This window comes from Pezoporus occidentalis, unplaced genomic scaffold (genome assembly GCF_034315485.1).
Source record: "Pezoporus occidentalis ecotype Australia unplaced genomic scaffold, CSIRO_AGI_Poc_V1 ctg58, whole genome shotgun sequence".
In the NCBI taxonomy this organism is placed as follows: domain Eukaryota; kingdom Metazoa; phylum Chordata; class Aves; order Psittaciformes; family Psittacidae; genus Pezoporus; species Pezoporus occidentalis.
In genome coordinates, this window is record NW_026915921.1 from 3,061,916 (window position 1) to 3,085,271 (window position 23,356).

At 43.5% G+C, this 23,356-nt stretch overlaps 1 protein-coding gene across 1 annotated transcript in view; it reads right to left on the bottom strand.

Moving 5' to 3' along the window:
• The window catches only part of CPZ (carboxypeptidase Z), a 34,685-nt gene extending 16,244 nt beyond the window's left edge, over positions 1-18,441 (bottom strand). Inside the window, exons 1-5 of the mRNA XM_062638747.1 lie at positions 18,115-18,441; positions 6,058-6,081; positions 4,805-5,179; positions 3,239-3,451; positions 918-1,114 (exon numbers count right to left, since the gene is read on the bottom strand). Of these exons, the coding sequence (XP_062494731.1) occupies positions 918-1,114; positions 3,239-3,451; positions 4,805-5,179; positions 6,058-6,081; positions 18,115-18,202 (897 nt within the window). The 5' untranslated portion in view covers positions 18,203-18,441. The remainder of the gene's footprint in view (positions 1-917; positions 1,115-3,238; positions 3,452-4,804; positions 5,180-6,057; positions 6,082-18,114) is intronic.
• Between the last annotated feature and the right edge of the window lie 4,915 nt (positions 18,442-23,356).

Sequence of the window (23,356 nt, forward strand, 5' to 3'; positions counted from 1 at the left end):
AACTTCTTGTCTCAAAATATCACTTTCTGGCAATTATGTAAAATGCCATTTTAATTAAGGGGAAGTTTTAAAAGAAGTAAACTGAAAATGTCCATACTGTTACAAAAACACACTTATTAATCTTTATTTTTTTATCCCCAAAGCAGTAACTAGAATGCAGGAAGCATTTCACTCACCAGTGATGTGACTCATGAGAGGAACACAGCAACTTCTTACTAAGCAGAGAGCAGCATGCGGAGCGGGTTAGAGGAGGAGAAAAATGGAAATACAGATGATAGTCCAAGACAGGATCATGCAGAATGCAATAACCCCAGTCTCATACAACAAACAGAACTCATCATATGAGCAGTGAAGAAAAAGAAAGGTCCTATTTTTCATGTTAATGGTGCTAGCCATAAAAGTGAGGTGAAAAGAAGAATGTCAGGTAACACATAATAAAACTTTTGCTTTTGCAGGTCTCCTTCAGACACCAGCTAATCTCTGAAAACTGCTATTCATTATGGAGGTGTGACAGTACAGAAAGTATTCGCATCTTATTATTAGACCGGCTCTCCTAAATGAGGAAGAACATCTATTCCACAGCGTTAAACTACATTTCCTTATAAAATAATTAACAGCGATTACAGTGAGTCAGTGGGCATTCTGTTATAGAACTGATAGCAGAGCATGCTAAATGCGTGAAAGAATAACAGTCATTCCCACGTCATTGCATGCAGGCAGCAAAAATGAAAAACATGGTTCTTAGGTCTATTCACATCATCTTTGGAAAGAAACCTACCAACAAACAAGCCTTGGATTCTGGCTGCTGATTATTAACACTCCCTCCCATACGTGTTACTCCCTTCCCACTTTGTCCTTTCCTATGGGGAATTTTAGAAACATGAAGCCCTAAACATTGCTTATAAAAAATCTGTTACCTCTTCTGCAGCCAGTTCATACCCATCAGGGTTCAGGGAAGGTAGGAGATGAATTCTTGTGTTATTAATCAAGGTCTGGATGCGAGGGTTCCCGAGAAGATACTCCGAACACAGATACTGTGCAAGGTATATTAGTAGTTCTTTCCCCACAACTTCATTTCCATGCATATTGCCAATGTACTTAAATTCTGGCTTGACTGTGGAATATGAAGTAATGAGATATACTTTAATTTGATTATATCTGGATGACTTCCAGAAGCAGAGTAACCCAGATAGCTTACTGATGAGTCAGAAAGCTTTATTTACACTAATTCAATGCATACGTTCCTGTAAATAGCACACCAGTTCCAGTCAGTTCAACAATTGAAATAGTGTGAAATAAAGTAAGTCCATACTTTCAGGATCCCAAACTGTATGAGGCATTCATTGCTCCGAGCGTCTGCTGAACTCATCATTAATTGTGAGCAAAGAATGCTGCAAACAAAAATACCAAGACATGGCTGGAAAGGAACAAAACACACTCCTGGCACACTTATTTTCCTTGGGTAATTGAATGCCTTATATTGTCACAGATCCTAGAAATGACCTGCAGGTGCATAATATATTACCCCTTTATTTGGAAAAGAAATTGGATCGTGCATAAAAAGTGGCTTTTAGGTTAAATAGCCTTGAAATAAGACTATTAGAAATATACAACTTCACTATTCCCCACAGCTATTCCCTCAATCACCATCCTTCCTTAAAGACTAATGGAAAGTGTAAAATAGATGCACTTTGGAGACACCTTCTCCTGCCTATCCCTTTATCTTCATCTTTGACCCTGGTCAGCCTCAAGCAATAGACACTGGACAAGGGCTGGCACAAAGCTATTATGGCAGCTTGCTCAGGCTGGCAAAACCTCCAGCTCTAAAGCTATTTCCAGCCTCTTTTATGCTGTCTTGAGCTGCATGAAGCAATAGATTTAGAAGGAAATGCTAGATAATGTGTTAAACTACCACTTTTTATCATGCTATATCACAGCTTTAATTTAAAAGTCTGATTCATAGGCTTTTTGTTTTGCTGGCAAATGGAGTATCAGCTTAAAAAGACACCTATAGCTTCTTTTCTTTACACAAGAGAGGAAGGATGATCAGACAGGAAATAGTTAATGTAGATTTTTGCTCTGTGTAAGATGTGTAAGACTGGGACCTTGATGAAGTTTAAAGGCACCTCAAAATACTTCTGCACCATGTAAGGCAACATGGACAAGAGTAAACAAAGCTAACACCAGTCTTCTCTGCCTCCCCTGCAGCATAGCACGCAGAGGACACAGTCACTTGACCTGAGATGATAATCATAGAATCATAGAACAGTTAGGGTTGGAAAGAACCTTAAGATCAGCTCTCAATAAAGTATTAAGTCAGATGTGGTTCCATTCTGCTACACTGCTGAGGTTGCTTTGGTGCTGGAGCTAGCCTGATGAGAAGCAGCCTGAGGCTTCTGGTATGCTGCAATAGCCATAGCAGTCACCAGATTCAGTTGGGTACTATTTTTTAGCTGGGAGCTCTTAACTGGAAAATACTATCTAACACTTCCTAAGAAAATGATTGGCATTTAAGGATTTAAAATATTTAAAAATCTGTCCCTTCCTGTCTCAATGATGAATATACAAAACAGAGATCAGCACTGGTCCCCACTGAAAAAAAGCTGTGAGGACTCGTATACCAAAGGTATTCAACTGCTATGAGAACATAAATTCCTGGTATCATTTACCCACTACACTGACAAGTATTGCACTGACCTGAATCTCTGTTCAGGAGGACTGTTTTCTGTGCTGCTCTTGCTCTTTTTTGACGTCAGTGTCCTCCTGTGTCTGAGGGCTTCTCACAAGTTTTACATATTTTAGGATGTGAAGGACTAGAGAAGAACAATACTTGTAGGAAGTGTGTAGGGTTTGATGGTACAGTGATAAATAAAAGGAGACTGAGGAAGTAGTAGATGATGGAGAGGGCAGGCGGGTCAGTAACAGAAACCAATTCCAGCTTCTTTGAATGCTGGTCACAAATAAATAATAGCCATATCACTGCAACCAAGTGCAGGGTCATACATCTAGAAACGAGGAATGTCATCCACAGCCATAAACGGAGGTCATAAAGATATGAAATTGCACCAGGACTGTAACTGCTACAATAAATCATCAGCTATCACTTCAATTCAAGAACGTAAATGAGGAGAAAAGTTTTTGAATCAATGTTTTTCAGAGTTTAAGTGATATCCCATTAAAAAGACCTGTTTTCACTCAGGACTCCCCTCAAGCAACGATCAACACTGATATAACTCACGCAGTTCATGGTGTCCAGGCTTGGTTGAAAACTCAATCACAAAAAGGTCCTTCCCTTCAAAACTGCGACCTATGCTGTAGGTTGTTGCAATATGGGAGCACTTAGAAGCAGTCTTCTTCAACATGCTCACCATTTGGGAATACGAATGGTGTTCAAACTGGATAAAAGTTCCTGGCAAGTCTGAAGGCAGATCTTCCTCAACAACTACTTCTCCTGTAAAGAAGAATTGTAACACAGTGGTTAAAACCATGATGCACAGAGGACTCTATGAATGTCTGCACTTTTCTGCAAAACACCTTTTTCATCACTAAAAGTATAAAAAAAACAGCTGCAATCAAAACCTTCAATCTATGCAGCACATCCCACACTGTTTATTGTGGCATACTTTGTTTGCAAAATCATACTAATGCATATGCATACTGACAAATAATTTGTGCAACCTCCAGTTATAATTTGGACTTCAGCATGCTTAGCACATTTTAGTAACAAAATGTACAGATTTCTCCCTTTGAATCTAGTGGATCAAATAAATTTTTTATGAGATTCAGCTGTCTTCAGTTATTTGGAACTTCATCGAAGAAAAATCTGTGACAATCATTAATGAGATGATTTTAATGAGCTTGTCAAGTAGTCGTGTATTCATGAGTGCATTAAAGTTCCAGTTTTTAAATAATATATTTCAAATATATAGATAGCTATCACACAGAGCAGGGCTTATTTAAATGCACATTGGCAGTCCAAATATCTAGCTCTTACCTGCCTGTCTTGATGTTCTTTTTATATGAGGGTCAGAAACAGCTGCTTCTTAAGCACAGTTTTAGTGTTTAAAATATATGGAGCAAAATGAATCACACCTTACAGCTGAGATGACAAGCGTAAAAGTTTTGTGACATAGTGTTACAGTTTAACCCCAGCCAGCAAATAAGTACCACACAGAAGCTTGCTCACCAACCCCAGCTCGCCACTGGGATGGAGAGGAGAATCAGAAAAAGGTGAAACCCATGGGCTGAGATATGAACAGTTTAATATTTGAAATAAAGTAAAATATACTACTAATAGTAATAATAACTTTAATGATAAGGTAGACAACAAAAAGAGAAAAGGGAATAAAACCCAGTAAACAACAGTGATGCACAATACAATTGCTCATCACCAATACTGACTGATACCCAGCCCATTCCTGAGCAATGGTCAGCCCCTTCCAGCCAGCTCCCACCACTTCATATACTGTGCATGACATGCTGTGGTATGGAATACCCCTTTGGCTAGTTTGGGTCAGGTGTCTTGTTTCTGCTCCCTCCTGGCTTCTTGTTCTTCTCGCTGGCAGAGCATGAGACTGAAAAGTCCTTGATCAGGGTAAGCACTGCTGAACAACAACTAAAACATTGGTGTGTTATCAGTGTTGTTCTCAGACTAAAGCTGAAGACACAGCACTGCACCAGATACTAGGAAGGGGATTAACTCTATCCCAGCCAAAACCAGGACACATAGACACATCAAGCTGAGTGAGATGAGACCCTTCCCATCTAGATGAGTAAGATGCATCAGCAGAGCTTCCTTCCTTACCTCTCAGCTTTGCCAATGGGTCAAAACAACCCTCTTCTTCTCCAGCAAAAAAACGATCACAGTCTAAGAAGTAGGGCCAAGCCATGTCTATTGCATCAAAGGCATGGAGGCAATTCTTTTTCAGTTTTTCACAGACATGCCTGCAAGGCTTTATTACTTTGTCCTTTTCGCACTGTGGGGCCAGCACCGAGCAGCCCAGGAGCCTCAGGTCTGGATTGCATTCTCCCTGCAGCAAGTTTTGCAGCACGCTGATGAGGATGTACTCAGAGCTGTACTCAATCACTTCTCGAGATTTCTGATCCAGAAAATTAGGATATGACATTTGAGTATAGGTAACATCAGTGCAAGAACTTAAGGCAATGTCCACACATTTGGCTATGAAAAGGAGACGAACATAAGAAAAGTCACTTCACTGATACTCTGCACAATTCAAAGGCAGCATAACAAATAACATTGCAGTGAACTTATTTTTTTTTTGTTCACAGATAAACTGGAGGCAGTTTGCAATACTCTCAAATGAATCTGTTGTCTAAAACCATTTATGGAAAGATGATGGAAAGTATGCTTGGTCTGGAGATTGATTGTGAACAGTCTGATGCAAGTAGATTTCATTCAGAATTCAGATGGTCTCTGATAATTTGATAGGGCATCAAAGTTTATCTGATTGATAAAGATGATTGTTTCTAAAATAAGATTTATGTTGTTAATTCAATGCCTGAACAGCAATGAAAGAATAAATACCTGACCAGAAAACACCGGAGTACCGGGCAACATGAGAGTTCATTTAACAAATATCTTGGAAAACATCAAAATCAATAAAGCGTGTTTTCTGGAAACAAAGGCTGTCTCATACGCATAGAATTATAGAACAGTTTGTGTTAGAAAGGACCTTAAAGCTCATCTAGTTCCAACCCCCCTGCCATGGGCAAGGGACAACGTCTTAAGAAGGATAAATGTTAGTAATATCTTCAACCCACTTGGAAGTGAAAAGGGAGTAGTAAGAGAGATGTCTCTTTGTAAAATGACTGGCTATTATGGTAATAGGCCTACATTTGAGACTCCTCTTGCTAATGTCTCTGGCTGGTAAAAAATGCCATTGTCACAGCAGCAAAATCCTGCTTTATGTGAAAGAGATCATCTCTCTAGGAACAAGACCTACTATAGCACCGACATTAGAACACTTGTCAGAAATAATTAAGAAATACTTAAGGTTTTGAGATTCTCCAAGGACAGCAGGTGAAGTCACATCATACCTTTCTGTACAGTTTGGCATTGACCTGCAAATAAAGAGTTAAAAAAAAAAACAAAACATTATGGGGCATGTGTCCATTGTGCTTCCTTATGTTAAGAATTGTCCAATCTGGTAGCCCCAAAAGGGTTGCTGCAGCAATATGCCCTGAGGTCCAGGCATATCAGGGACAAACATGTATTGCCAACAGGGACATATCACATAGATACACAAAGAGAAAACACAGTACAGGCAAGTACACCAGCTAGTCACGATGAAAGACCATTAATAGGAACGAAGTACAGGCGGATCCCTCCAGTAGTTCATCCTGGACACACTGAGACCCCAGTTGCTGTCCCCTCAGGCCATTGATCTCCCAGTTGCCTCATGCACTGACACGTATGCTGGTCTCTCTGACAGCTGGCCCAGATCCAGGGGTTTCACTGGTAGCCAAGCCCCAGGACTTGACAATATATCTAAAGTGTGGTTGTATAAGAAATCAGGCCTATATTTGAAAAAGACACTGAGCTGCCCAGCCCTGACAACTTGTTAATATTTCTAGGTGTGCTTAAAAACTGTAACTTGAGTGCCTAGGAAATGTCAGTAATGTAAATGTAGGTCTTTAGTAATCTGTTTTAATCTAACAGTGCATATGAGTCCTTCCATACATACTAAGATGCCTTATGGATCTTCCCCCCATAACACTGTGCATACCTTTTTTGTAAAGCAATTAAGCCTTTGGTGGATATGAGGGGATGTATTTCTTCCCCATCCCACTTCATCCTATCTCTAGCAACTGCATTTTTAATCCTTTTAATAACATCTTAAAACTAATTATTTTCCTGCCCAACTGCTCTCAAGGGAAAGCTTTTCCAAAAGCTCGCTCCTCTAATGGCTAGAAATTGCCTTTTAATTTCCTGCCTAAAAGTATTTGTGGCCAGTTTATAACCATCTGTTGTTGTGCCAGCATTGTCCTTTAGCTTAAATAGTTCTCTGCACTCCCTGGTGCATGCTTTCATTATGTGATTGCAGAGAGCAACCAGATCCCCTTCCTTAGCTTTCTATTTGCTAAGTCAAATAAATGATGCTCTCTGATTTTGACGGAACATGGTTTGATGGCCAAGGAGAGGTCTCTTTTGCTCATCTGGCCAATAATCCTATATTGCCCTTCTCTTATAACAGCAACTAAAGAAAAATATTGCTACCAAGGTATCAGAGCTCGTTTTCACCATTGCCTCACAGGAGCTAAGCCACTATGCACAAGTTTTTTAAACACCAACAGGTCTGCTTTTCTTGTGATGTACTGGGGATCTAGCTATGTTGCTCTTTCTTGTAGCTCTCACTGGGGGACAGGGACATAGCGTCTTGCTCAGTGAATTGAGCATTTGCCCTCGTAAGACCAAATTCATTATATATTTTTTTCTACCAAGTTTAAACTTCTATTCCTGGCATGTTTGTTTAAATATAATCATCTGCATATGTGTTGCTAACGAGCTGATCCTTCTTTAGCCAAAATAAAATCATTATAATGAGAACAAAATTAAACCTGGAATTTTATCTTGGAGGGAGACATTTAATTGGAAATTAGTCTGGTTCTATATTATGAATTGTCACTGATCCACATTACCTCATAAAACAAATGAGAGGTCAGACCTAGCAGAAACAGCCCATCTCTAACACCAGCAAGTTCTGGTAAGCAGCAAGCTGGAAAAAATTACATCGATTCAAAGTTCTTTCCTGACTTGGTACATTATGTTAACAGCAATAAACAATACCTGGTTCATCAACAGTGCCTTCTGTTATAGATTTCAGTGTTTCCCTTAGTTAGGCACAATCCCCTCAGTGAGTTAGTTATTAAGGTTAAGACATTTCTAAAAAAGCTTCATCTCAAATGGATACTGCAAGTACATATGGGGACAATCAAGGAATAGCCTTTTGTACAGTGCTAGCTGAGAAAGAGGAAGGAGTGATCTCTTGTTAGTAAGAGCTCCAGCAATTATCCTGCTGATAGAATTGTATGCCGCTACCTTTCTGAATTTGGGTAGTCTTATATCTTAATGCCATCATACCCACAACAGCTTGTGAAGCCTTGGACGCAAGTGTGGAGCCAGCCAAACATTCCATCAGAGGGGAAAACTTGGTGTGGATGGGATTGCCTTGAGTTCAGCCACGTCCCAACGAGATGAGTGACACTCTGGTTATCAGCAGGGTTGTCAGCAATGAATCGCCTTCCTTACATTGAAGGGTGGCTTAAGGAACAAAGGAACACTTGCTATTTTTTTTCTCCTCAGCAGAAAATGACTGTATTGTAGCTATTATTTTAGACTAAAGGCTCATGTATGCCAAGTATAGCTTTTCATGGGATTATTTGGGGAGTATGAATGGTCTTTCCACAGTTGCTCAGGTTTCCTCAAAGGTAAGAGTCATTTCCCTTCTGCTGGCTCCATGACCAAGCTACAAATGTCCTTTTTGTTTATCCCTCCAGCATGCACTGATCAAATCACAAAAGCAAAGCACACACCATATCCCAGACCACTGCTACTGTGGAGGAGTGCTATAGCCATCAGTCAGTCTGACACGTGGCACAAACCTGCTTTCAATGGTGTCTCAGTATTCTGCTAATTCAGCTGGAGCAAAAAAGGTATTTTAGCAACAAGCTGGAACAAGCAGAGGAAACCAAAGGGAAAATGCAGCAGGCAGGGTCTGGGCATGGTGTTGCTGCTTCGCCCTGCTCTGGCTCTCTGAGAAGCAGCAGCAACCTTACTGTGTTTAGCAGATGCCTATTTCTGCTCAGCTGGCCAGGAGAGGTTCCGGGAAGCAATGGATAGCCATTAGAAGAGATACATAAAATTTATCCAAGTCATACGCTGTAGCTGGGTTCATAAGAGGACTGGATCATTTTGTGAGCAGATGTTAGCACAGGAGAGGTAAAGGCAGCTCTGGTTTCAGACTGTCTGCTACCTGGCTTCTACACTTCATTATTTTGATCAAATTAGGGAGAGAGGCAATCTATAAAGCAACATGGCTATTATTAACAAAGATGCTGACTGAAGAGGACAGATTAATTTTTTCTGGATGAGGAACCCAAATCTGTATAAACCTTTCCCATGGCAACTAAAGTTGTTCATCTCAGTGTATGATAATCAGGGGTGGTTCTACTGCACAAGATAAAGCTTTTCATTACTTTTGGCCAAGGATGTCCCTCACAAACTCAGAGCTACGAAGACTCATTCATTAATTAGCATCAAAATTGACTCCTTCTTTCTGGGTCCTAAGCCTAGATCTAAGTTTAGGCTTAAATCTAAGCCTCATGGGTTTTTTTTTATCGCACTGTGCTGTTTTCCCTCTGTATTTCTCTGCTAGAGACTTCTTCACAGCTTCTTCTGCATTCAGAGGTCAGTTCTGCCCTAACTATAACACTTCTCCCCACCACAGTACAAGCTGCCATATGACCTATTTGTCAGCCACAGCTCTGTCTGTGAACACCCATGATTGAAAATGCTTATCAACAGATAATATGCATAAAAGCAAGAGAGAAAAGTTCTGTGTTTTCCAGACCTTGTTTTATAGCAAGTCTTAAATGTTGTGTGCTGATGTGGTGCTTGGACTTCTCCTATGTGTCCTATTGCCAATGCTTGCATATGTTTTGGAGGGTGCGGCTCTGTGAGGGCCAAAGATAACTGTCCAGTATGTGCACTTATGTAAATAAGTGTGGATGCACGTAGCTGGGCCAGAGCCTGGAGAGCAGGCAGCAGGAAACCCTCCGAGGCCAGCTCCAGAGCCACAGCTGCGTGCTCTATTCCTGAAGCTCTGCAACCATGGCTTTGTGTCTCTGCACATAGAAAGAACCAACAAATCCCTGTCCCTACCCATTATAGCTCATTTTGTAAGAGGTCTGGCAATGCCAGAAGAGTTCAGCCGCTCACTGTCTCTTTAAAATGGTATACAGAAGGTTTCTCAGGTCTCCAGATTAGCTTGGCAGGCTTCAGTTGCTGCTGCTTCTGTGTTTGAAGGAGCTTACATCTCCTCTTTTGAGCAGAGGCTTCCCTGGGCTTAGAAAGAGACAACACTGCCTCCTCTCACAGTCCCATCCACAGACAGGTTGGTACAAAGAGACCTTTTTCTTCCTGACCCAGAACAGCCTTTTCCATTTTTTTGTGTTTATTTCTGTACTCTGTCTATTCCACCAGGGCTACAGAAGTGCTTTCAGTAGTACAGCTTCTATTTAATATTATGGATAAAACACCTTATTGAAGGGGAGAAAAGCCATTTCAAGCTTTCTGAGCCCTCCCTTTAATATATGCTCCTGGTTTTAATTTGCAAAGGCAAGCTTGAAAATCTACAGTGCAGCACATACATATTTTACTGCCAAGCTTACATTTTTTCCCCTTGATGATTCAGCATTGAAAGAAGCAAGCCACTGTGATTAACCCTAACCCAGACAATAGAGCTGAACAGCTAATTCTACTGCACATGGCTTGGCCACTTGCCTTTTCAAGAGCAAAGCCAACAAGAGACTTATGTGCTTGAGCATATGGAACAAGCCCAAGGGCCAGTCTTAAACTCAAATATATAAATCATTCAGTGAGGCTACACAATTGCATTGTTATGACTGACAGATCTAACAAGATTAGATAATATATCTTGTACAGACCAGCACACCCCCTACCAGCTTTCTGGGTTTTTGTACAATACTGTTTTAAACTGGAAGACATTTGTAGTCATTTTAGAGTATTCGTAGCCAAACCTTCTACTTTTCTAAGCTAAGCATTTTGGTTTCTGATCATATTAGTGTTACTCTCCTTGTGGGTTCTACATGCTTCATTGAGTCAGCCTTTGCAACTACAAGCTGCCTTGTAACACTAAAAGGACAAAACTCAGTATCAGCAATAATATGCAAACACTGCTGGGCTGTACCATTTTGCACAACATCGCACATGACAAACCAAAGCCTGCCTTCGGAGCCAGCTCCCAACCACAGCATGAGGACAAGAGGAGATCCATTACAGAATACTGTAATAGAACTGGTAATGGAACTGGTGGCAGGGGAATGAGCCAGCCGAGTAGCTTGGCTAGGGGGAAAATGGTTAAGCAGAAAAAGCAGCAAAGATGACAGCTACGTATCTACATACATGCAGGGGCAGAAGTGGAGAAGGTCACAAGCCACAGAGAAGAATTCCAGGAAAACTGGAGGAGAAGAGGAATGATTGCAAAATGCAGACCATGTGGTTTCTTCTGTTTCTGGATACATCAAAGCTTTTGTGAGCAGAGGACTGAATTCCTGTTACTAATCACTCACTCCAGCAATTGCTGAAACTGTCCCAGGGGAGTGATGTGGTTGCAAAGGGGCAGAAGCAGTAGGCAGGGCCTCGATGTGCAGGAAGTGAGACAAGCCCTGCTTTAGCCCTGCTCCTTCACATGAAGAAGCCTGAAAGCACCTGAAAGAGATTAATGCCTAATCTGCCTTCACTTTGCAGCTCAAGATCACAGCAGGAAGACACAAACCAGTGTTTGCTATTAATCATCCTTCTTTCTGACCTTCCTTCTGCCTGGCATTTAGTCAAACACCCATTTTTACTGAATTACTGAAGGTGTTCCAGGAGCAATGACACTGCAGTTGGCTCTCCTGGACTGCTCCTTTCACGAGGCTGTCTGGAGACTGCAAGAAGATGTTGTAACTTTCGCATGGGTGATGGGAGTTCATGCAACCACAGGTCAAAATACCTGCAGATGCACACCAAGACATTGCCACTCAGCAATGGCTTAAAGCCTTCCTCAGTGGTGGCAAGTTATTCTCTCTTGTTTCTAATTGTCCAGATGCAATCCAAACAGGACTGCAATTGTAGGAGCCTAAAAGAACTGATGCAGAGCGTTTTTGTCTACCCATCTGTCATAGAATCACCAAATAGTTAGGGTTGGAAAGGACCTTAAGATCATCCGTTCTACCCCCATGACATGGGCAGGGACACCTCACACTAAACCATGTCATCCAAGGCTCTGTCCAACCTGGCCTTGAACACTGCCAGGGATGGAGCATTCACAACTTCCCTGGGCAACCCATTCCAGTGCCTCACCACCCTCACAGTCAAGAACTTCTTCCTTATATCCAATCTAAACTTCCCCTGTTTAAATTTGAACCCATTACCCCTTGTCCTATCACTACAGTCCCTAGTGAAGAGTCCCTCTCCAGCATCCTTGTAGGCCCCCTTCAGATACTGGAAGGCTGCTATGAGGTATCCATGCAGTCTGTCCCTACTGCATGTCTTGGTACCTCTAATGACAAGATCCCTGCTGTCACCACATAGAATACATCTGTGTCTCTGGCCAGTAAGTGCTGCTCCAGGGAGTCCTGTGTGCTGAAAATCTTGAGCAGAAACATGATTCCCCAAACAAAAACCACTAAATGCCCTTTTTTGGCCTCAGCTGAGATATTTTCCAAGTTGTGAGGGAAAAATCACAGATTAGGCAAATAAAACATGATGAAGACAATGACAACAAAATGGCCCAACAGTTTCCAAGTTGGCTGAAGGCTTGCTGGGCTGCACATGCAGCTGCTGCTGAACGTGCATTTGCTGTGTGACCTGGAGACATATTGAGACCATCTCCCAGTGTCTGGTCAGTGAAGGAAAGAGAAAGCTGCTCAGACCTGGACGATGTTGCTGTTAAACCAACAGCTGGGGAGAGAAGGTGGAATAGGTTGGGAAATCTCTACAACTGCCATCTAAGGGATCAATTTTTTATCAGGGTGACTAAAGAAGGGTGAAAACACTTATTAGGCCTGGAGCTGTGATGCCTTCATAGCTTACTTTGTGACTATATACTCTGTATAGACCAGTTCCTACTGCCTAAGGACACTGTACTCTCTGCTAAGTGCTGTGCTTTAGTCAGCAGTTTACCACAGAGTCAAAAGCTTACCTTTGAGTAATGTTGAATGCCATGGCACAGGGGATCATATCTGAAAAATTGTGGCTTTTATCTTGCATGCTACAATCCTTACAAAACGTTTGCCAAAACGTCATTCCGTCCTTTATAAACGCAGTCTGTGCAGCCCCCTAGCATAACAGTCTTTTCATTAGTTCAGATGTATGAGAACTATTGGAGTTAACATTGCATCTGATTCTTCTGCAGCTGGTTGAGTTTTAGCCAAATGTGGTATTTTTATGTTATGAAAGATTGACAGTTAATTCAACAGCCTTGACTTAAAAATGCGTGCTTCAGTCTCGTACTGTCTCCTGGATAAGGGTGTCCTGTTATAACCCTGTAAAACTGGGGTGACAAGTAAATCAATGGAATCACAACAGGATAAACAAAGGGATTGAAATTCCAGTTTTATTTCTGAAATAGGTTGAGCAACCCCAAGTCCTTGAACTCCATTCACCTATGACAGCTGTATCCAGCTAAGGGGGTGACTTTGTCCAAACAAGATTCAGTACTCATGAAAGCCCTGGGTCATAAAAGCCCAGCAAACAGACCAGGATGTGGCCCACCAGTTTCAAACACCATGTTCACAACATGATAGGCAACTTCTTCATGCTACCTCTGTGCTTACACCTCCTCAGACAATGGCATCTGTGACATTTATCCAACATTTGGTCCATTCTTGAGAAGGGGATGGCTCTTGTATGGCCTAGGCTACTCAAAAGGGACCACAGTAGCCATCAGCCAGCCAGCACCCCCAAACACCTCTTGACTGTGTGAAGGGAAAGGCAATGTCTACAAATGTTAAAGGGGAACAACCATCGGTGTTACTAGGTTTTGCTAAAAGTCTATGTGCCCCTTAGGGGTTTTGCTCAAGTTTTGACTTCTATGTATTTACATCTTAAAAATGTCTGAACAAGTACTCTGAAGAAAACTTTGCCTTCAGATTAAAATCATGCATAAACTGCTTCAGCAATAAAAGGATATACCTGTGTATTGTATTTTCAATATAAACTTCCCCACGTAAGTGGCTGTTTCTGATCCCATTTCCCATGTTAAATGTAGCAGAAGATCATTGCTAAAATAATAACCGTGTAGAAATACTAGAGTTAGTGGCAGGAATCCAGAGCAGCTCACATGACTGGGTGATGACAGCTGCGTTTACAAGAGCTGGAATTTCTCATCTTGTGATGATGTAGATGCTAGTTCTGCATGTTTTGCTTTGTTTTGAAGAGACTGGGAAAAACCCATCTTGGGTGCAGCAGCAGATATTCCTACAGCTTGGGCTTTCCCACATGTGGTGGCACAGCACTGTGGCCGTACTCGACATCTGTGCCTGCCCATGCTAGCCATAGCAGGATGAAGGACCCAGCTGGCAGTGATAGTCCTGGGGCAGAGGAGCACACCGCTGCCTGGGCACTCAGTGCAGTCACACACGTGAGAGCAGCAGTAGCTCTGTGCGCACACAGCCATGGCTTTCACCAGGAAACAAGCATTAGAAATGCCCGCAGCAGGTGAATTAACATGCTCAGGTCCCATCAAGTTGGGGCCAGTGTGAAGCTTGTAGAAGAAAATGACTCATTTAGCAAAAACCATGGCATGCTATTGAGTTAGGAATAGCAGAGAAGGGGGGGGGGGGAATGCATAGCATCTACAAGCAAAAGGCTTCACAGTTATATGTGAAGCCATTTTTCTGTCAGTGTCACAGCTTAGAGAGGAGCCAGTGCCACAAAATTTGGGCATTTTCTCTGGCATTATTTCTGGCAATCCAGAAGAAATACAGCACCTGTCCCCTGCTTCCACCCTGGTGGATTTTCCCTCCCCGTCTCTCTCCCTTATCACAGAATCAACTAGGTTGAAAAAGACCTTTAAGAGATCGAGTCCAGCTGTTACCCTAGATCTGCCAAGACCACCACTAAACCATGTCACTAAGGGCCTCATCTACATCCTTGAACACTTCCAGGGATGGTGAGTCCACCACTGCCCTGGGCAGCCTGTTCCAGTGCCTCACCACCCCCTCAGTGAAGATTTTCCTCATAGCCAATCTAAACCTTTCCCTAGCACAGCTTGAGGCGGTTTCCTCTTGTCCTATCACTTGTTACATCACTTGTTACTTGGGCAAAGTAACACCACCCCATTTCCTCCCATCTCCTCCCGGTTAAACTCAGGGACGGGCAAGCTCAGTAGCAGGGCGAGCCAAGAAGATGGGGAACACCAAGGTGCTTGGGTGAGGAGTAGACCCACAGGTGACAAGCGTGCTAGCCTGTGCTACCTCCCACCTCCACAGCCTCAGCTCCGACAGCTCCGCTCCTCACCAGCAGCATCCGACTGTCCACGTACCCGAAACACGCTTTAACTGCCCGCGCAGGGAGGACGAGAGGCTGGGGCACACCCTCGCTGCTCAGAGCCGGCCCAGCTCCGGTGGTCCCCCGCCGCCTGCTCGAGCCGAGGAGCCCACACGGTGGCACTACAGACGGTGGCCGCGCCGCGGCAGGGACCGTCGGGAGCGGCTTGTGCGGCGTCACCTCCCCGCTCACCCTGCGAGTCCCGGGGGCTCGCACACCAGCCTGAGCACAGCCCACCCCTGCGCCAGTGGTCGCCAGGAAAGCATTCTCTGCTCATGAGTGTGCAGGAGGGGTTTCATTGCTGTTACATTACAGCCTCAGACTGACCCCCGATAGCATCTCAGTGCTACAGCTGGCCCCGGCTGCAAGGGAGTCACCTGCTTTCAGCATTCTGAGGTGTGCGACTTCAGCCTGCTTCTACTTTATTTTTTGTTGTCAGTGCTGCATTTAACTCATTGCCGCTGGAATACATCAGTCTGCGGCAGAGACCAGCACCGCTCAGAACAAGAACCTGTGCTATTACCTCCCTCCACCAAAGGCTGCCCATCTCTCAGGAAAAAAGTGCTAAGCTGTACTTTTCTCTCCCAAACTAGAGGCTGAGAGGCCAGTAAAACTCATCAGGGTCTGGAAGTGCTGCCTCACAATGGGGCAATGTAGCATCTTATCTTGGGAAGGCAGTGGCTTACTGGCTCCCTGGGGATACAGGACACAGCTGGGGAGAAGGATTTGCCCTCTCTCAGTGGCATGGTTCCCAACCGCTGCTGTAAAAGCTCCCTGCAGCATGTGATGCCTGTGTCATATTGTGGACCTGGATGACAGTAATAATTTCCTTATTTTTCTAAACAGAAGAGCACAAAGCATTTTGTAAGGATGTTGATATTTCATTTTAGTTTCTTATTGAAAAAAAAGCAAAATGAGTCACAGCAGAATGAATATCACTGATAAGTCCAGGCAGCCTGCAGAAACCCGCTCCAGCCCTGCTGGGAGTCAGGCAGTGGCACTGGCTCCTGCCGCCCTTCTCTCTGGAGTGAGCAGCTCCAGGCTGGTCTCCTGCAGAGCACCACAGGTCTGCCCACTGAGATCTGCACAGGGGATCCCAAAACAGCAGAAAATCCCACTGCTACAGCTGAAGACATAACCTACTGCTCTGGATGCTGAGAGGAATTCTCTTCAAGATCTGTTTCTGAACACATGCAGCACCACAGTCCCCTTTCTTTTCATGTGGCCTGACATGACCTTATCTCCCCTTTAGAAAAGGAAGACCCTTAAGAAATCTTGCAAGTCTCTCAATGTCCAAGTTGCTAGTTAATCGCATGGTCCAACATCCCTCCAAGTGTAACGTGTGCCCCATCCTCATGCTACACACCGTGTAGTGACATTAACAGCTCACTTTCCCTACCACTAGACATCCCTTTAGGGACTATTCACTACAGATCCCTCTATTCAGCAGTCCAGTCCCATCACTTGCAAGGCGTTTCCATTGCCCGCCCTTCCTCAAGCTCTTCCCCAAAAACAGCACAGTTCCAAACACAAAACATTCTGCTACAGCAGTTACCACTCAATAATCCATATATTTGCGGTTGCTAGGTTTAATACCCCATGGTAAAACTTTGATCAGCTGGAACTGGAGCAGAATCATGCCTCACAGAGAAAGGGCATGTTGCAAACCACAACCTGTAATTGGCTGTAAATAGTCTACAACACTTCTTTTTGTACAGCTTTATCCAAAAATAAAATCCCTTTAGGCTGCGGTAGACCTCACTTTGATGTTCATGGGAACAGCACTCTCAAATTATATGCAGTATAAGGCACATGGACTGCACTGTGTAGCAGTTCAATGCCAGTACAGTCTACAGCTTATATTTAAGCACTGAAATAAAGCTAAATTTCCTGGAGTAACATTAAGGTCAGTTTCAGGTTAACTTATCCCTTCCTGTATTCCCATAAAATAAAGATTTTCTGAATCATTTTGAGTTTGAACTCTCTGAAAATAGTTTTCCTGGAATAGACCTTGTCACTACACAGGAATTCACCTCTCCAATATCCCCATATAAACGAAATGTGAATTAAGCCCATCCACTTGATAAAAAACACCATGTATTTTTAAAATATACTGTTAGTGTTTTTTATTAGTCAACTGGTTACTGAATCAAAAAAATTTCAATTCATTTGGCAGCATGTTCCTATCTAACCTTTATTTGAATGGGTAAATCTGCCTTTCCAGCCAATCAACTCATACAAATTCCATATTGCTTATAGCAAGCTAAAACACACCCTACTGCTGTCGGAGCCTAATAAATCTTCTCATACTTTGGACTTGAAATAAGTGACCTAAAGCTAAATGTAAGGAGAAGATGCTTTTCTTCAGCAGAAAAGCACATAGAAGGTCAAAAGTTCACCTTCCTGCAATCTGACTACCACATTCCTAGAAGGCAAGGCCAGAGATGGGAGAATCCTTTGCATTCCCCAAAACAGTGAGAGGGATCCTACCTACTAAGAACTCAATAAATTGACAGAAAGACACTTCTACACATGGCCTTAAGGGATAGTGATGGGGAAGCATTACATTCCCTTCCATCACAGACTTGCTTTTTTGTTGCAAGGCCATGTCACCTCTTATCTTCCCATCCACACTTCCCAAGCACAACCCTAGTTTCATCACAGGCACTCTGCAGAGTTCAAAAGAACTGATCCCCTTGTCTCCAGGGGAGAGTGACAATTCCCACCTCCCTCATCTTGGAGCTGGAGCCCTTTGCTCTGCTCACCTCCAAGAGAAGGAAGGAGAGAAGAACGGGTACTTTTGGGGTGGTTAGCCTTACCTAAGGTCTCCTGGCCGGTTTCACAGTGGGGCGCCGGCTTGGTGGCCCTAAGCAGCCCGCCGAGGAGGAGCAGGAGCTTCAGGACCATGCTGGAGCTGCTTTGCGCAGGCAGCACAGTGATGTGGCACCCGCTGCCTGATGGAGCGGCTCCTCGCTGGGAGCCTCAGCTCTGGCTATCCAAGCTGCAGAGGAAATCAGTGCACTGCAAGGGCATGCCCACGTCTCACAGTATAAGCAGTCCAGGCGTCAGATTTCAAATAACATTTGAGCTTGGAAAGCAAAAAGCTTTGAGGCAGAGAGGGAGGAGGAATGAGCTCCCCCTCCCCTCTGCCTCCCGACCTTCCCTCTCTTCCAGCCTGGTTTACAGTTTCATAAACAGTTTGAGCTAAGGGAGGTCCCGCAAGGATGCGCCTGCTCCTCCCCGGCGGGTCTGATGCCTCTGCTCTTCATGCAGTTTTCCTATGGGACACGGGAGCTTCTTTAAACTGTGTCTTGAGCAAGAGCAACTGTCAGGAAAGAGCAGGGGGGAAAGAGACAGAGAAAGCAAACAATCGAAAGCAGCTTTCCTCCCAAAGAATGGTATTTCATAACCTACTTAACTGCAAGTTTAAGAGACGACAGCAAAGGGGCTTTAAGCTGCATCCTCTCCAGCACAGACAGGATGGCAACCCACAAAATACTCACCAGGATCCCCCTTCCAAATGCTCCTCTTGTTCATATTACTTAAGACCCAGTTTACAGAACCAAACTTGGAGGCACACCAGTATTTTCATAAAAAAATCCCTTCACAAAAAAATAGATAAGATTCCAGAACATCGATGCAGGCTTTAACTGGATGGTAAACCTACATTAAGTTCATTTTAAATTGATATTTTTTTAGTTTTTTTATTTTTTTTCAGAGAAATGTGTGTTTTATGTTTTTATCACTATGCAACAGGTATGGTGAAGTTAGTCTTAGACTGGATGTGAACTCCTCGTTTCTTACCTACACATAAAAAAAATATCCTGTATGACAGAAAAATAGATTTTTCTTCAAAAATCTAGACCAAAACAGACTAAAGCATCCTATCTTTCCAGCCAGTGCATATTCCTTTGAGGACAGATACCTGCTTAGACAAGAGGGCAGAGAATCTGTCCTTGCAGTTGGAGCACATTGGCTCCTTCTGATCACTATCAGAGAGATAAGTAAAGAGTTATGTTCCTATATGATAACGTAAATAACCCCCCCTATTGGGAAACACACTGAAGAGGCTGACAGGACAGGATGTCTGAAAGCAGCAGGATGTCTAAAAGCGTGGCCTCCAAGGGCAGGGGTACTTCATCTTCTGCCTAGCCCCGTGCAGCCTGCAGTCAGATGTTCTGAATACCAGTCTGCCACATTCGTACCTGATGTGCTCAGGTACAGCTGAGGGCACATCTAAGACCAGTTCCTGCTGTGTGCCTGGGCTGTGCATTTTGTGTTAAAGGAAAAGAATGAGGCTGTCCAGATCTAACCAAGTGATGTGGCTGAATTCCTTACAGCAAAAAAGGCTGCAGAGGTTATACAAACAGAAGCTGACTCTGTCCTTGCAAAAGCTGATGTTTTACTGTAAGTTTCTGCAGCCTTTAAGAGTATGGAGTGACATTTTTCCCATACATCCCAATGCTTTTGAGGTGAGCTCTGCTGCAGAACAAATCCTTCACTAGTTGTAATCCCATCATTTTTCCCCTTTTCTGTCTTTTGGTTGTTGACTTTTTTTGTTTGTGCATGTGGTTTCTCACTTGATTTCCCACCCTTCAGCCTGTCCTATCCTCATGCATATCTCCTCCCTTCCTCCACATTTCAAGCCTCCATCCCCAGTTTAGGTTCTGCATCCTTTAAGGCCACACATTTTAAAATACCAGCAATCATAAGTTTTCTTTACCAGGATCCCACAAAACATTGCAAACCACTGACATGTGCTTTCAACAGTGCTATTTAGCATCACTGTAATACTCCAGATTCATATTGGGCTCTATACTTTGTCTCAAGAACTTAATTAATTAAATGATTGTGGTTCATATTCTATAATTTCTTGTTCTCAAGATTATTGTATCCATCTAATATTATTTGTAGCTTGTGTATGCATTGATTTCCATACACACACACACCCCCCCCCAGTTCAACCATCCTTTGGGCCGTTATATCTTACTCATCAGAATCAAATGGGGACAGTATTTTCTCTGCCTTGCACAAGGCAGTACAAACTAGTGATTAACTTGGATAAGCTGTGGAACAAAAAGAGTCTTGTGTCTCATCATCATAGCAATACGCTCAGCATAATTAGCCTTGCCAAGAGTCAGGACTCCTTGGACTCAGTTCAGGCCTTCCAGGACCAGAGCTACTGCCTTTACACATAGCTGCAGTGTGCTATACTTGCTCCTGTGAGTCACCCTGGGTTTCCTTACAACATTGTCTAGAGCTACAGCAGGGCTTTAAGGGGCCACCACCTCAAATGACAGGAGCAGAGCTGTACCCATTCTTTGTGCTTCCAAGGTTATATCCTGCCCCACCGGCATCGTTGTCAGAGATTACCAGTACCCGAGTGTCCTGGGTTCAGCAGTAGCAGTCATTTCTCTCCTTCTTGGTAGCTGGTGCAGTGCAGTGTTTTGACTTTTGGCTTGGGAACAGAGCTGATAACAAGGATGTTTTGGTTTGGCCAAGGACTTTGTGAGCCTCATGGTCTGCCAGGGAGGAGGGGAAGCCGGGAGGAAGCAGAGACAGGACACCTGACCCAAGCTAGCCAAAGAGGTATTCCATACCACAGCACGTCATGCCCAGGATGTAACTGGGAGTTAGCCGGAAGGGCTGGGAGTCTGTCGGGTTGGAGGAGGTATCGGTCAGAGCTTGGTTGGGCTGGGGGGGCGAGTTATCGGTCGACTGGTGCTGAGGTGATGTATTCTCTTCTCTTGTTATTTCCTTTATCATTATTATTATTGGTGGTAGCAGCAGTGATTTGTGTTATACCTTAGTTACTAAACTGTTCTTATCTCAACCTGGGGCGTTGCATTCTTTTCGATTCTCCTCTCTGTCCCTCCGGGAGTAGGGGGAGGGCAAGAAGGGGGTGGAGAGTGAGTGAACAAGCTGCCTAACTGGTTTTAAACCATGACACCAAGTTTGCACATACAGGTTTGTTCCAAACAGGAGAATGGAAGAACTGGCCTGGCTCAGCTTTAGCTCTTCCCCTGCAGCACCTGGGGTATGGTGGGCTGTATGGCTCCTATACACACCAGCCGAGTAAGCTCTTCACATGTATGTACAACGAAGAAGCACTCAGTTCCTTAAGTTGTCTGGTTAAGGATTATTCAGTATAACAGAATAAACAAGTACCAAGGAAAGATAAATTAAAGATAAGGAAAGATAAGGAAAATTAAAGACAAGGAAAGGTAAATAGACGGTCAGGAATTAATAAGCAAGTGATGAACTTTAACAGGAGTCAGTACATGTTGGTCTCTGAGGGGCCATTAAAGCAATGATTTGGGCAGTGTTGAAGAGGTTAGCCTTAATATTGTTCCTTATATGAAACATGGAATGTGATTATCATTAATATTATAGGATACTAGAAGTGACTCCTGGGACCTGAAGACACGCAGGGAAACTTATGCAAAACTTATTACGGCCTGCTTGGGGGAAGGAGCAAAGGGGAGGACCGGGGTGGATCAGGGAGGCACAAGAGTGGGAAAGTCAGAAAGGATGGGTATAAAGGGAATGGCTACATGCAGACAGGCTGCTGGGCAGCATGCTTATCTGACTGAGTCCTGTGCCTGGCCCCTGAAACCTAGTCTGTTTTCATATTAAATCTTTCCTTATCCTTTTTTTCTCCCTATGTATTTACCGCCGCTGACCTAAGTGTGAGTGCTGAAAGGTCAAAGTGCCAGCAACTGGAGAGAGCTGGATGTGTTCATAGTTCCCAAGTGAATATAATCCTAAATCTATCATGTGTGGTTTACTGGCTAACTCCAGTCTGGATTAACAGGCAATTATAAAATGACTTGCATCTGAGAAGACTCAAAGTCCGAGTCAGTGGCTGGGTAAGGAGCTAAGGGTTCAGAGGTGTCCTGAGAGCCTGTGCTGATATTGGAGGGCTCTGTGAATATGAGCATATATGTGAACCCAGGGAGTGGGGGCAGGTGTGTGCTTTCACTAGTGAACCTCAGTCCTGAGCAACCAGAGGGGGGCAACAGGACTGGGCTCTCTGTGCTTACCTTTACATGAGCACTGTTGGTAAAGCTAGGGCTTTTCAGGCATCATGCATGTGTTCACGTGTGTGTGTATGCCACCGTGGGACTCATCCTCACTGCTGGCTGAACCTGAAGTTTGGAACTGCAGTAGTTGTACCAAAAGGTCTGGGACAGGGAGCCCTCTGGGTGTCAGAGCACACCCAGAAAAGGGGAATTCCAGGTACCCATTGCCTGGATCTGGCACTCAGAGACATCACAACCTTAACAAGCTTCACTGCATCAACTAGATGAAACCCTTAATAGCTGACATCCAAAAAGCTCCATACTTCTTTGTTTCTCAGCTTCCACAGAACTTCTACTTTCAAGCAGGATATAGCATAAGCAGGGTAGATGGGTGGCCTACGAATGACATTATGGTAAATAGCAGCAAAGATAAATTATCAGTTTGTCACCACCATCTATGAATGTTTCAGTTCGTCATGGAGAACAGAAGGCATGGAAGGGTTATTTCATTTACTCTTACGTTAGATTGCCTGTTCTATTCCTCCCTTCCAAGGTATTTGATCCCAGGCTTTACTGTGTGTCTTTCTGTGAAGCTTTGTCCATTTGCCTCTACATGGTTGCCACCTCTGGGTTCTCCTGTAGACCCCCACCTTTCCGAGGGGATAGTTGATCATCTATTGCTTCTCCCACCCATAAAATATTTGAATCCATCCAATCTTGCTTGGCTATTTCTCAGCCTATTATCAGTACTCTGTATATATTGTTTACCTTTCTTAGATGTGTGTTAATGCTGACTGTATCAAATAGGACTATTAGTAGGTTCTGCACAGGGCAGTTCCACCAAAACCTAAAAGCATTAAAAGCAGCTAGGAAAGGGATGATTTGGAATAGAGGGATTTCACCTCCTTTGTCTTTTTATTTCTGTGTTTTAGTAAATCTTGTATCCTTTCCAGGGGGTTAGTGTTAAGTTCTGACTTAGGCTTAAATATGATATATTCACCCCAATTCTAAAAGAATCTTAAAAATTAACAAATCCCAG